Source organism: Pectinophora gossypiella, chromosome 27 (assembly GCF_024362695.1).
Source record: "Pectinophora gossypiella chromosome 27, ilPecGoss1.1, whole genome shotgun sequence".
Taxonomy (NCBI): domain Eukaryota; kingdom Metazoa; phylum Arthropoda; class Insecta; order Lepidoptera; family Gelechiidae; genus Pectinophora; species Pectinophora gossypiella.
Window position 1 is genome coordinate 5,545,585 of NC_065430.1, and position 14,250 is coordinate 5,559,834.

At 38.5% G+C, this 14,250-nt stretch overlaps 1 protein-coding gene across 7 annotated transcripts in view; it reads right to left on the reverse strand.

Annotated features, from left to right (window-relative positions):
- Positions 1–10,465: 10,465 nt before the first annotated feature.
- The window catches only part of LOC126378855 (uncharacterized), a 57,240-nt gene continuing 53,455 nt past the window's right edge, over positions 10,466–14,250 (reverse strand). For all 7 annotated transcript variants that reach the window (XM_050027322.1, XM_050027319.1, XM_050027321.1 and 4 more), the window contains 2 exons: positions 13,412–13,544; positions 10,466–12,810 (listed from right to left, as the gene is read on the reverse strand). In XM_050027322.1, the coding sequence (XP_049883279.1) occupies positions 12,644–12,810; positions 13,412–13,544 (300 nt within the window). In that variant the 3' untranslated portion in view covers positions 10,466–12,643. The remainder of the gene's footprint in view (positions 12,811–13,411; positions 13,545–14,250) is intronic.

Here is a 14,250-nt window from a genome sequence, read left to right on the forward strand (position 1 = left end):
AATTTTTGTGATATGTCCCCACCGGGAATCGAACCCAGGACCTCCGGATCGTGAGCCCAACGCTCAACCACTGGACCACGGAGGCCGTTAATACACCCGCAATCTTGATATACACAAATTTGGCGGCATCTACGCTGGTAATTTTGCTAAATAAAAAATAAAAATACCCGCGCTTTATTTTGTCAATGAGTGAATTTCCAGGCTACGAAAAATAAATATGGCGCTGTACGAATATCCCTTCGACAAACCTAATTTCACGGATAACAGACACGGATATTTTATCTTTGTTTTTGGGTAAATATAAAAAATGACCCAGACACAACATCTTCCTCCCATTATAATTCTAATCAAAATAAAGAAAAGCAATATAGGTAGCAACATAATTCTCTACCATATCTGATCCAAATATCCAGCAACAATTATTATATTTTCATATACGCCTCCGCCACTAAATAATATTCATCTTCATCAGCCCATTAACGTCCCCACTGCTGGGGCACGGGCCTTCCCTACGGATGAATAGGGAGATCGGGCCTTAAACCTTCACGTGGGCCCAGTACGGATTGGTGGTTATTAACGACTGCTAATGCAGCCGGGACCAACGGCTCAACGTGCCTTCCGAAGCACGGAGGAGCTCGAGATGAAAACTTTTTTTTGGTCACCCATCCTATGACCGGCCTTTGCGAAAGTTGCTTAACTTCAACAATCGCAGACCGAGCGCGTTAAATTATATTTTTTAATAATTATGTACCCGAGCAATGAGAAAATAGGTAATTATCACGTTAAATAATAATATTTATTTAAATCTTAAAAAACAAAATAATATACATATTATGTCAAATGATAATAATAAAATAAATAGAAAATGGTGCTTCGTCTAATTTTATTTTAAGTTATACCCGTCATTTTCTTATTCGTTGAAAAAGAAAGGGACGGGCAATCGACAAAAAAAATAAGAAAAAAATTATGGAATACACGTAAATTTTAAGCAGAAATCTAAAACAACCGTCTAAAAATTTTACATCGGCCAATAACCCTAAAGTGTTAAGTAGACAGCACGTCAAACGGATTACACACTGGCGAGATGCCTTATTTAATTCGGCCGGGTTATTCATTCGTTTTAAAATTAACTTGTTAATAATATAATCATCCGTCCCTTTCCTTTTCGGCGGATAAGAAAATGTCGGGTAAGTATAACTTAAAATAAAATTAGGAGGTGTATGCAGGAATCGGGGCCATTGACACTGAATTGATAATGTAAATAATTACAACGACGACGTTATGTGGTTAATGATTGCATTAAGTTAGTCGGAAAACATTCGCGATAGTGTTATTATATATCGGAATATTCAATAAATAAAGTGTACCTATCTATTTTTGCTTCGTACCAACACAGGCTGTTATATAACTCGAAAGTTTATGCGGTCTTTTGAGTTAATTCGTTTGGGGTTCGGAGTAGGAGTCTACTCCGAGGATGGGGGGCTTAGGTTTCAAAAAAATACATAAGACATGACTGTATGGGCATAGTTCCCTTTGCCTTGCCCTTCGGGAAAAATCAAAACATAGCATAAAAAAATAGCATAAGTACTTACCTGGATACCATGCGCGTTGTCACGTTGGATGACGATGGACAGCCTCTGCATCAGGGATGACCAGCGGGCTTAGCACCGTCAGCACGCGACTCTTTCTCGCCGCGACAGATATCGTCTGTCTCTTTCTGTGTAGTACTGTGAGAGAGTGACGGGTGACGTATGCATAGCGAATGTCACATCCCCTCTAAATTGCACAATAGAATTCATTGTCTAGGCTTCATGGTCACAGAGTTCACTATATTAGCACAGTTAACAGAGCACATAGGGTGACCGTTGATAGTATGAAACGTACACAAGGAAAGACGGAACGTAACGCGAAGAGAAGGTAACGTCCGTCCTCGAGCGCGTCCGAGAAAGAACTGACCTGACCGTTCCTACGCCAGCGACGGGTAGTTTGACAAAAAAATATGGAGAAAGGCTTTCTCATCTTACCCACCATTTCTGATTTCTGAACTATACCTTTTTAACGTTGCATGTTTACACTCGTATCATACAATAAGGAATAGTACTACCATAGAATAAGGAAAAATACTACGTTGTCATTTTCTTATCCGCCGAATAGGAAAGGGACGGGTAATCGACAAGCATAAAATTTATGGAACACACGTCAATTTTAAGCAGAAATCTAAAACAACCGTCGTTTTCTGAACGATGCAGCCAAAAACAAAGAAAATAGAAAACAACCGTCTAAAAATTTTACATTGGCCAATAACCCGACAGAATTAGGTTGACACGTCAAACGTGTACTTTTTGATTCGCCCGGGTTATTCATTCATTTAGAATAGAATAGAATAGAAAAAGTTTATTATAAAAGGACGCCACACACACACAAAAAAGACAACAACATCATATCAAATTTCCACTAAAACAATTACAAAAAAGCAAGATGGATGTTGTCGAAATGATCATAAGGTGGTGGTGGACGTCCTGAGATAAAAGGGCCTCACTCAGCACAAGTCGCGGCATGAACCACGACGCTGATATTTACTCATTCTTCCTAAAATTAAGAGCTGTCAATCATCCGTCCCTTTCCTATTCGGTGGATAAGTCAAATTCAAATTCAAAAATATCTTTATTCAGTAGGTAACATAGTTACACTTTGAATCGTCAATTTTACATAACGAACGTCTCATCCGCCTAAAACTACTGCAGCTTCTCACAACCTGTATAGCCGGGGAAAAGAAGCTGCAAGAAAAACCTCGGCACAGGGCCCTAGACGTTCTTTAAAAAAATAAAAATAAACATAAAATATTGGTATACAATTGAGTAATTTAGCTGCCTAATATCAGTTCTCAGACAGTTAATCCCATGCATAAGAAAATGACAGGTATATAACTTAAGGTAAAATTAGGTGTCTGCAGGAATCGGGGCCATATATCGCCTAGCGAGATAGAGACAGAAGTATCGACTAAATAAAAAACCAAAATAAATGATTAAACTTTTTTATTCATTAAATCGCCTAACATTTTATGTATTTCACCAGAGTTTTAATCATTTCAGTGAAAAATATTCTAAGTAATTATCTTTTTAAAGGAAATATTCTTTCTTCAATAACAGCCCCCGCGATTTAGTGGTTAGAGCGTTGTCATCGGGAATCGAACCCGGGGCCTCTGGGTCGCGAGCCCAACGCTCAACCACTGGGCCACAGAGGCCGTTAAACCAACCATGACCGCGCTATATGTGAATTGCCCTGATATTTAGAACATTTTTCGCTGAAAACATTAAATAAAAATTGCATTTGTTAAACAATATTTGGCGACCTTATAGAAAATGTATGAGAGTCACCAAGAGATTTTACATCCAAAAACGCGCGTCAGCCTAACCCAGCCATCAGGATTGTGAGGCCAATGACCGACTTTACCAACCCACGGGAGGAAGATCCCTTTTCCCAGTAGTCTTACCGAGTAGTCTTACCAGTTGAACTACTGGGAATTTCCTTCCCAATAAGACTTACCTGCTAGAATTACTTTTTTTGACGTGACTTATTGTAGATTTGCCGCAGATGGCATTAACTACTCGGCCGGACAAATGTGGAGCGCTGAAGGCAACCCGGTACAACGTTTAAGATAGCATACCTGAGGGTGCCCAGGCGCGAACCTCGGCTTAGGGCGTCGTCTGAGAGGGAAAATATTTGAAAGAATTAATCGACGCTAGTGGGTCGATAGCGATAAGCGCTGATTGAGGGAAATCGTCGACCACGCCGGCGGGGTCTAGACTAAAAAGTAACTACAGTAAAACATAATTCTCATTAGTCCTACTCGGTAAGACTACTTGGAATAGAAGGAAAAATCAAGTGCTAAATCATAATGGCTGCCGTCTCTTACATTTTTTATCAAGTCGCTTCTAACATAATGAGTTTTCTCTTACTTATAAAAAAAATACTAACAATCTTAATAATAGACATAAAAACAAAAAAAAAATACTTATCTATGAGTAGATAACAAATAACTACTAAATAATAATTATAGTTTTATACAATAATTAATTTTGGTACCGAATATCCAACGAGAATTTTCTAGCTACGTCCCCCAAAAACAATATAAATGGCGTTGTACAGATTTTCCATCGTTTCATCATCATCAGCCCATTAACGTCCCCACTGCTGGGGCACGGGCCTTCCCTATGGATGAATAGGGAGATCGGGCCTTAAACCACCACGCGGGTCCAGTGCGGATTGACGGTTATTAACGACTGCTAATGCAACCGGGACCAAAGGCTTAACGTGCCTTCCGACGGAGGAGCTAGAGATGAAAACTTTTTTTTTGTGGTCAGAAGCAATATAAAAATAATTGTTGCTTGATATTTGGATCACATTATGCATAGAATTCTACGTTTGCTACCTACACTGCTTCTCTTTATTTTGATCATGATAATAATGGATGTGATAAAAAGGGTCATTTATACCGAAAAACAAAGATAAATAAAAGATGCATTGTGTCTGTTATCCATGAAATTAGAAGGTTAAACGTCAGAGGAGCTCGGTGGCGCAGCGGTTAACGCGCTCGGTCTGCGATTGTTGAAGTTAAGCAACTTTCGCAAAGGCCGGTCATAGGATGGGCGACCACAAAAAAAGTTTTCATCTCGAGCTCCTCCGTCGGAAGGCACGTTAAGCCGTTGGTCCCGGCTGCATTAGCAGTCGTTAATAACCACCAATCCGCACTGGGCCCGCGTGATGGTTTAAGGCCCGATCTCCCTATCCATCCATAGGGAAGGCCCGTGCCCCAGCAGTGGGGACGTTAATGGGCTGGTGATGATGATGATGATGCTTCTGATATTCATTGTATTTTGGAGAAAATGGGTAATTAACACGTTAAATCTGTACAACGCCATCTCTATTGTTTTTGGTGAACGTAGCCTGAAGTCCCTTGTTGCGAGTTAAATTAAATAAAGATAGAATATTTACAAATTGTGGTGGGAAGATTTCTATGAAGATGCATATCCATTTACACCTGCATTCTAACATGTTAACTCCAGCCTTCGTCGACTCTGTCCTCAGGTGGACCTTAAGGAAGACCTCGAAGGTATTCTTAGGGTGCTACCAGACCAATCGATCGATCATCGATCGACGGCATCGATCAACGTCGATCGAAGTTTATCGACTGGTCTGGTAACCTTAATTGATCGACAGATACTGTTCGATTAAGCAATCGATGGATTGCCGGACGATGACAATAATCGATCCGTCGGTCTGGTAGAAACTATCGATCGACGTCGACTATTCCATTCTACCATCGATCGATGCCGTCGATCGATGGTCGATCGATTGGTCTGGTAGAAACTATCGATCGACGTCGACTATTCTATTCTACCATCGATCGATGCTGTCGATCGATGATCGATCGATTGGTCTGGTAGCACCCTTAGACTTCGCCTCAACCATGGCATAAGAAAGCCATTGGGCTTAGCACCGTAAGCACGCGACTCTTTCTCGCCGCGACAGAGATCATCTGTCTCTTTCTGTGCAGTACTGTGAGAGAGTGACGGGTGACGTATGTCGAGGCGAGAAAGGTCGCGCGCTTACGGTGCTAAGCACGTATGCTCAAAAGTGACAGCTAACATTTCAAGGTTAGCCCAGCTGACGTCATCCGACAATGCGTTGCCATTTCGCAAAAAAAAATTACCCACGACCAATGTTTTTAATTTACTTTACAAGGCATTTTTCTTTAAAAGATTTACTTACAGTTTTAATGATTTTTATATATGTGACAAGTATTAGTAATTTTATAGATTCGTTAGCAATTCACTTAATTTTCAATAGTAAAATTTACGTCCTTGGAATGTTGGAGATACCAATTGAATGGTAACACTTACGTCATCAAGGGCTAGCAATGGCGGCTTGTCATAGGATTGAGCATACCTGCAGGCTTTGCACGGTAACCGCGCGCGGCGCGAATTATATCGAGGCTTTCGACCAATAGCCGTTTGACGTCCATCTACGTAGATAGCATTCGTATCGTTTATTGGTCGAAGCGCTTGTCATGCAAACCTGGGTGGTTTAATTTTACTATGGCCCTTATATCGAGTTTACTCTAGCGAGGTTAAGCGGAGTTTTGATGTCACTAGTTTCGTTTTTGTACGTTGGCAGTATGTTATGCTCGACTCCAGTGAGTAAACTCCTCAAGTCCAACGCGTAAATGTCAACTTAGGGTGGTATTAATAAACTAATTTCAGCTTTGAGACTTCCCTCAAGATCATGTCAATGAGACAGTTGTTATATAAAAACAGTGACTTAATGGTCTTGAGGGCAGTCTGAGCTGAGATTAGTTTATTAATACCACCCTTAGAATACCAAAATGCTCAGAGGCAGAGTCGCGTGGAGGAAGTTTCGAGTAACATCTTAGAATGCGAGTTCTTTCTAATAATTTGTCTCTGGCATCATTTACGTCTGGTTCAGAAGTTGTACGGTCACGAGCATTAATATGTGTACACTTTGGTACCATGTCACATTATTTTTTTTGACAAATTGAACTGTTTAGTCTCACTAAATGTCAAATATGTTAGTGCGACAGAGTCCTAAAGTGGGTACATTATATTGCTCATGACTGTACATATGCGTCGCGCTGTGTAAACTTTGTTAGCGCGTTTTAAGCCATCTGCGTTATATGATAAGCGCCATCTGTGTTGTATAGGCGTTACTAGCTGATCCTTGTCGGGTTAGCTACAGATGAATGAAGAACCTTCCAATCGGCGTTCCCCAAAAACACGTCAGATGGCGTTGTTAAGCTTTTTCTTCGTTTAAACTTCAAATTTCATGGATAACAGACATGTGCATCTTTTATCTTTGTTTTTGGGTATAAATGATGACCCTTTTTATTACACCAAGGTACAATTACTATTTCCACCCATTATTATTCTGATCAAAATAAAGAAAATCAATACAGGTAGCAACATCATTCTATACATAATGTGATCCAAATATCAAGCAACAATTAGTTTTATACAGGGTGTTAGTGACATCGTAACGAATACTGAGGGGGATGATTCAGACCACGATTCTGAGTTGATATCAAGTTGAATTTTCCGTCGCAAAATTCATGACTTTTTTTTTAGTTTTTTTGAATTATTTTAAATTCTATACTTTTGCGACTAAAAATTCCACTTGATATTAACTCAGAATAATCAGCTGTTTCATCCCCCTCAGTATTCGTTACGATGTAACTTACACCCCGTACAAGTACATACGGTAGCCATACAAGTAGATATGGGTGTTAGTGACGTCGTAACGAAAACAATGAGGGATGATTCAGACCACGATTCTGAGTTGATATCAAGTGGAATTTTCCGTCGGAAAATTCATGAAAATTTTTGTTTTCCTTTTTATTATTTTCTGTTCCATACTTTTGCGACGGAAAATTCCACTTCATATCATCTCAGAATCATGGTCTCAATCATCCCTCAAAGTTTTCGTTACGACGTCACTAACACCCTGTATATGCTTATGCCATTAGATTACATTATGTACTCCAGCAAAAAAAAAAAAAAAAGTGAACAACGCCATCTGTCGTGGGTTTGGGGAACGTCCGACATTACTTCAATATGACCTAGACCCCATGATCCCAGCATATAAGTTGTCTATGCAATTCTGAACCAGACATTAAAGACAATTGGCTTCATTATGAGAAACACATTAAAAAACGAATTGAGAACAGTGAAATGTTTTGCATTTGTGTTAAAAAAAAGCTTAAATAACCAGTATAGTATAAGTCTATATAAATATGTATATATACGTATATATACTTTCCTTACATTCTATATTTTGTTCGAGTAAATAGGAAAATATGGCTATTTAACATATGAGACATGACCACAGACAAACGTACATATACAGGGTGTTAGTGACATCGTAACGAATACTGAGGGGGATGATTCAGACCATGATTCTGAGTTAAAATCAAGTGGAATTTTCCGTCGCAAATTCATGAATTTTTTCCATTCCATTCCATACTTTTGCGACGGAAAATTCCACTTGATATCAACTCAGAATCATGGCCTGAATCATCCCTCAAAGTTTTCGTTACGATGTCACTAACACCCTGTATAAACTCACTCCTGAGCAAATTGGAGATGTCCTTAGAAAAGGTTCAGTACGATCTACTCTGAACCGGCGTGCGTGTATGAAACGATTGATGAATGTGGAGGAAGCAAGAGAAGTGTGTCAGGATCGAAGCAAATGGAATTCCATAGTCTCTGCTTACCCCGGTGGGAAATAAATTCCTATCGGGTTAGGCAGAAACCACATAATTTCACGCGTGTGTGTCGTGTTGACGACATTTTTGCTCCGTCACTGAAAAGTATCTGAGTTTCAATTCTCCGGTTGATTGAGGGGAAGCCTGTGCCCAGTAGTGGGACGTATATAGGATGTTTATGTATTTGTCATGAGCCATGTCAGGGGCCTTTGACGGTAGTAACCCTGACACCAGGGTTGATGAGGCTGATATTCCACCTCACAACCCACACGATAAGAAGAGAAGAATTTATCTATGTGCCAAATTTTATCCAAAACGGTCCAGCAGTTTAGTATGGAGTATGGATTCGTCTACAGAATTGTCTAATACTGTTTAATGACCATATTTATCCGTATGGAAAACTATTTTTGTTTAGGTTGTTAGTGACATATCGAATACTGAGGGGAACGATTCAGACAATGTTTCTCGAGTTCTTTTTGTTGGTCACTCAGATTCATGAGCTGAATCACCTCTAAGTATTCGCACGATGTCACTAACACCCTGTATACAGAGCACTTTTCTTTCACCCTTGACACTTTCAAAGAACAATGGTTCTAAACATCACTGCTTTAGGTTAAAAGGTACCGGGTGAGAGCCTTACCGGGTGAGAGCCTTCAGCGCTCCCCATTTGTCCGGCCAAGTAGTTAATGCCATCTGCGGCAAATCTACAATAAGTCACGTCAAAAAAAAAGGTATGTTAAAAGGCTAGTTTCCAACTAGTCAAATCAGTTACTTTTTACTAAACGTCAAAACACGTTTTTTTTTGACGTGACTTGTTGTAGATTTGCCGCGGATGGCATTAACTACTATACTACTATTATTTATTTATTTTTATTACACCATCCCGCATCCAAGTTGTTTGTAAATGCACGTTTCCTTTTGGTGGTTGCCTGGAAGAAATTTCTCTAGAGCAATAAGGCCGCCCAAGTTGTACTGTATTCATGTGTTATGTCTGATTGATGAAATTTTAGTTTTGTGCAATAAAGTTTATTTGATTTCAACTACTTGTCCGTTAATGGGCTGGTGATGTGTAGTTTAGAGTCATTAGTCCTTGAAAGCATTATAGGCGACACAAAAATCCTATATTCATATATCTACCTTACACATTCCTTACACCTAAAACGACGGTTTTCTTAGATTTGACAAATTATTTTAATATACAAATATATATTAAATTTTACTTAATATTTATATAATATAATAATATATATATAATTTTAATATTATCTATTCTATAGTCTATGTTTACTCATCTATACATTACAATATTTAACCGACTTCGAGAAATTAAAAAGGAGGTTCTCATATTATTAACATGATTTATACATTTTTTTTTAATCTAGTAGGAATATTTTGAGTAGTGTTACAGAAATCAGATGGCATTGTGGAAGAGTTGAAGGAACATAAAAAGAAAAAACTAAATGGATTTTATACTTGATGATTCCGTGCTTCGAAAGGCACGTTAAGCCGTCGGCCCCGGTTACTAGCCGTAAAAGCATCCACTAACCCGCAGTGGAGCAGCGCGGTGGAGTATGCTCGATAAACGTTAAGAGATTCATAATTAAAATTTTGACTATAGTTCAACACATACAGAGGCGGAATATCCTTATTCCTTCCCTTTTTCCTTTTTTTTTATTTGGCCCGCCTCCGTAGTCCAGCGGTTGAGCTTTGGCCTCACGATCCGGAAGTCCCCGGTTCGAATTCCGTTGGGGAAATACCACAAAAATCACTTTGTAACCCCTACTCTTCTTCTGTCGTGTGGGTTGTGAGGTGGAGTATCAACCACATCAACCCTGGTGTCAGGGTTACCGTTGAGCCGCCAAAGGCCCCTGACACGGCTCATGTAACGACTATTTACTTACATCAGTAAGTAGCAACCGGGACCAACGGCTTAACGTAGGATCATCTTACTTTCGGACAATCAGCTGATCAGCCAGTAATGTCCTCCGAACTAGGGACCTCAAAGTAATTCCTAATAATATATTTGTTTTTAATTTAATATTTTTAGTAATTCTTTTTACTTCCTAATTTGGATAGGGCATTGCAAGTTGACCACCCGATAGTCCGGAAATAAGATGACCTGTGTTTCGGAGAGCACGATACCAGCTAATATTTACTCAAGTATGTAGACGTTAGATGAGTCATGTCAGGGGCCTTTGGCGGTTCAATAGTAACCCTGACACCAGGGTTGATGGGGTTGGTAATTGATCTTACAACCCACACGAGAGAAGCCTCGAATATGATATAAAATCTCATCCCGGAACGCTCGCGGAGTCGCCTCTATGTGTATTGACCTTAACCTTAACAGCAACATAAAACAAAATATGATTTTTTAATTTATTTCGCGATTATCTTGCAAAAAAAATAAAAAAAAAACAACAGAAATCTGTCCTTTAATAAACTAATAAAAAAAAACAAATAAAAACTACATAAAATCTCATTTGACACACGGTTGGAAGAAACTTCTTCTAGATAAGCCCACCTTTTTAAAAAGTATAAGGAGAGTAAAACTAAAATTTTGCATGAGACTAATACATAAAACTTAAAAAAAATAACTTCCTAACATATTATTACTAAATTAATAAATAATAATATAGTAAGGGATACTTAAAAAAACTTTAGGTTTTTTAATACGCTAGGAATCTATCTATTCGACTCACTTTTTTTTAATTTGTAGGTAGAATTAATATTTTTTACTAAACAAATATTTAAAGGAAATAAAAAAAAATATTACGAAATTAAGACTAGTTTTAAAATAAGTAATTGGAAACAAAAACCTTTTGATCGGTTCCAAATCTGAATCCAATAATTGTATAAAAAAAATCTCATTTAAAAAGATGTCCGAACAAGTTAATTCCATCGACAAATTAAAAAATAAACTTGTCACTGGTGCCGATTCTGACGGACACAAGTTTAAGCTCATTTTAAATTGACAGGTCTTAAATTACTGCCGTCCTTCACTTACTATAATCGCGAGAAAGAGATAGAGCTAGTTTTAGGACTGTCAAATAAGTTTAAAATTAATTAGGTGGCGCTCGAATCAGTACTACGGAACTCAACTTTAGTTTGACATTTCTAAAACTAGCTATAGCTATCTCCTTCTTTCACTAAACACGGCGCTATTTCTAAAACTATCAAACTATGATTTAAGTTGTCCTGTAAATTCGACATTGGTGCCGATACATAACTTAAATTTATTTTAATTTGACTGTTCTAAAACTGAACTGACTCTCTTGCACCAACCGTAAGAGGAGAACGGCACTATTTTTAAACCTATCAACTTAAAATAAAATAAAGTTTCTGCCTGCCAGAATTGGCGCCATGGTTATATAACTACATAATTTCATTTTGTTCTCTATACAATTTTGTCAACGTCAACTTTACATTTTGATATACACGCCTATAACATATACACTGTTTTAATTATCATAACATTTATCACTAAATAATAACTACAGAGTTTGATAGCCTTTCGTGGCTTAAGTCATCTCTCTACGATTGAGAGTAACGGTGTCAACTTGTAGAAACATTTCTTAAATTTATTTTAAGTATTACTTGTCATTTTCTACTCTAGCCAAAAGGTAACGGGACAGAAAATCGACAAAATAAACGTATAATTTATCTTTGAGTTTACGTATTAAAATTTTCTTTTTTTGACAAGTTTAAATCGGCTATCCCTTTCCCTTTCGGCGTATTAGAAAATGACGGGTTATACTTAAATTAAATTTAAGAAAAAATCTTCGAATTGACACTATATTTTTTATTAATTTAAACTAATATTATAATACACATAACTTACATTTTTATAACATATATTACATATTCCTTTACTTGAGAATCAACATTTTTTTACAATATGAATAACAGAAAAATATGAAACCTATATTCATATTTTATTTTACACGACAATTTTCATATTTCCAAAAAAGATCATCATATAAAATTCAGTTATTATTTTTTATAATTATATTTTACTATCTTATATTTTATTGATCTGAATTATACAAGTATTATATGGAATATAATTATGTATGAGATTGTCTTTTTTGTTTTTATCAGTGGTCGAAGCGGTCAAAATCCTGCGATCATTCCTGATCAAAAACCTCGTGATCATAAATATCAAAGTAAATAACTAAGATTTCATTGTCATGATCACAATAAACTTCATTTTAACTGCACATAGATCCTTTAAATTAATCTCGGCTTACCTGATCGAGCGAGATCAGAATTCTGTGTCCGCCGCGCCCACGTTGGATCGTGATCCCGGCACCGCGGTGTTACGATCACGTGTGGTCATAATGTTGGTGGTGATAGGGTATATTACGATCACGCGTGGTCGTCGTCTCGCTTGTCGCGGCGCGCGGCCACGATGGTCAGGTCTGGGCGCGTGCGCATCAGCTGCGAGGGCGAGGTGGGCGCGGTCGTGGGCGGCGTGGGCGCGGGGTCGCTGCGGAGCGTGTCCAGTTGCGCTACGCGGATGGTTGGCCACTTGCCTGTTGAGATGGAAAGACGTTGGATCACTTTATCAGTGTTATTGGAAAATTTAGTAGTCTAAAGTAGTCGTGTTCAACTTTTAGAATTTAAAATAAATGAAAAGAAAAAGAACACAGGTACAAATGACTTATGTAATGGAAAATTCCACATGATGTTAACTCAGAATCATGACCTGATTCATCCCCTTCTGTATTCGGTACGGTATCACTTTTTTTTTGACGTGACTTATTGTAAATTTCCCGCAGATGGCATTAACTACTTGGCCGGACTAATGGGGAGCGCTGAAGGCTCTCACCCGGTAAAACGTTTAAGACAACAGGGCTCAGGGCGTCGTCTGAGAGGAAAAATATTTGAAAGAATTAATCGACCCTGGCGGGTCGATAGCGATAGGCGTTGAATGAGGGAAATCGTCGACAACGCCGGCGGGGTCGGTACGGTATCACTAACACATGTATAAAAATAGTTTTCCATAGGGATATGGTCATTGAACATTATTCGATATTTCTGTAGACGAATCCACACTCCATACAAAACCGCTGGACCGATTCGGATAAAATTTGGCACATAAATAGAAATCCAGAGTGTCACTCAGTACAGTACCAGACATGGTGGCAGCGGCGGCGGCGGCAGCGGCGGGGCTGTGCGCGGGCTGCGCAAGCGCATCGTGTGCGGCGATGACGGCGGCGGGGATATCCTCATCCTCCAGGCTGCCCACCACCACCTTGCGCACCGGCTAAGGGGGAAATTACATATGTTAAATTTCCTGTTTAATACCTTCTAGGTTGGAACATAAGATAAGATTCTTTATTTGCCATAAATGCAGTGTGACAGATGTTACAGAAAAATATAGTTTACCGTGCATTTAGATTACATAAATAATGCAAAATTTTTAAAATTTAAAATATAAAAGTGTCAATACAAAGGACCAAGGGCCAAGCGAGCCATACAAGTATAAGCAAACAGTTCATACTTCAACTTGGAAGTGGTTTTCTTATTCTCCATAAATGTATTATATTGTATAGCCTTTTTTTTTTTTTTGTTATGTTAGTATCATTATATGTTTATTGCACCAGCCCGTGCTCCAATGAATAATCTTCTTTCACCCTAAGGTTGGCTGGCAGAAATTGCTGTTTAGCAATAAGGCCGCCTATTGTGCTTATGTTTTATTCGTATGTTTATGTCCTTTGTATATGTTGTTGCGCAATAAAGTATTATTGATTGATTGATTGATTGAACTTTGCACTCCACTCGTACGCAAACTACGACGCACGGAGCTCCGCGATGGTATATTATAAAGTCGTCTTTTGCTATAACCTGCAGGGCAATAAGGGTTCAGCTTGTGCTGTGATGGAGCCATCAGAAGACGGCAGAGAATTCCACTCCTTCATACAGGACGGAAGGGCTGCGCGCGACGACGAAAACAACTTTTTGAATCCTAC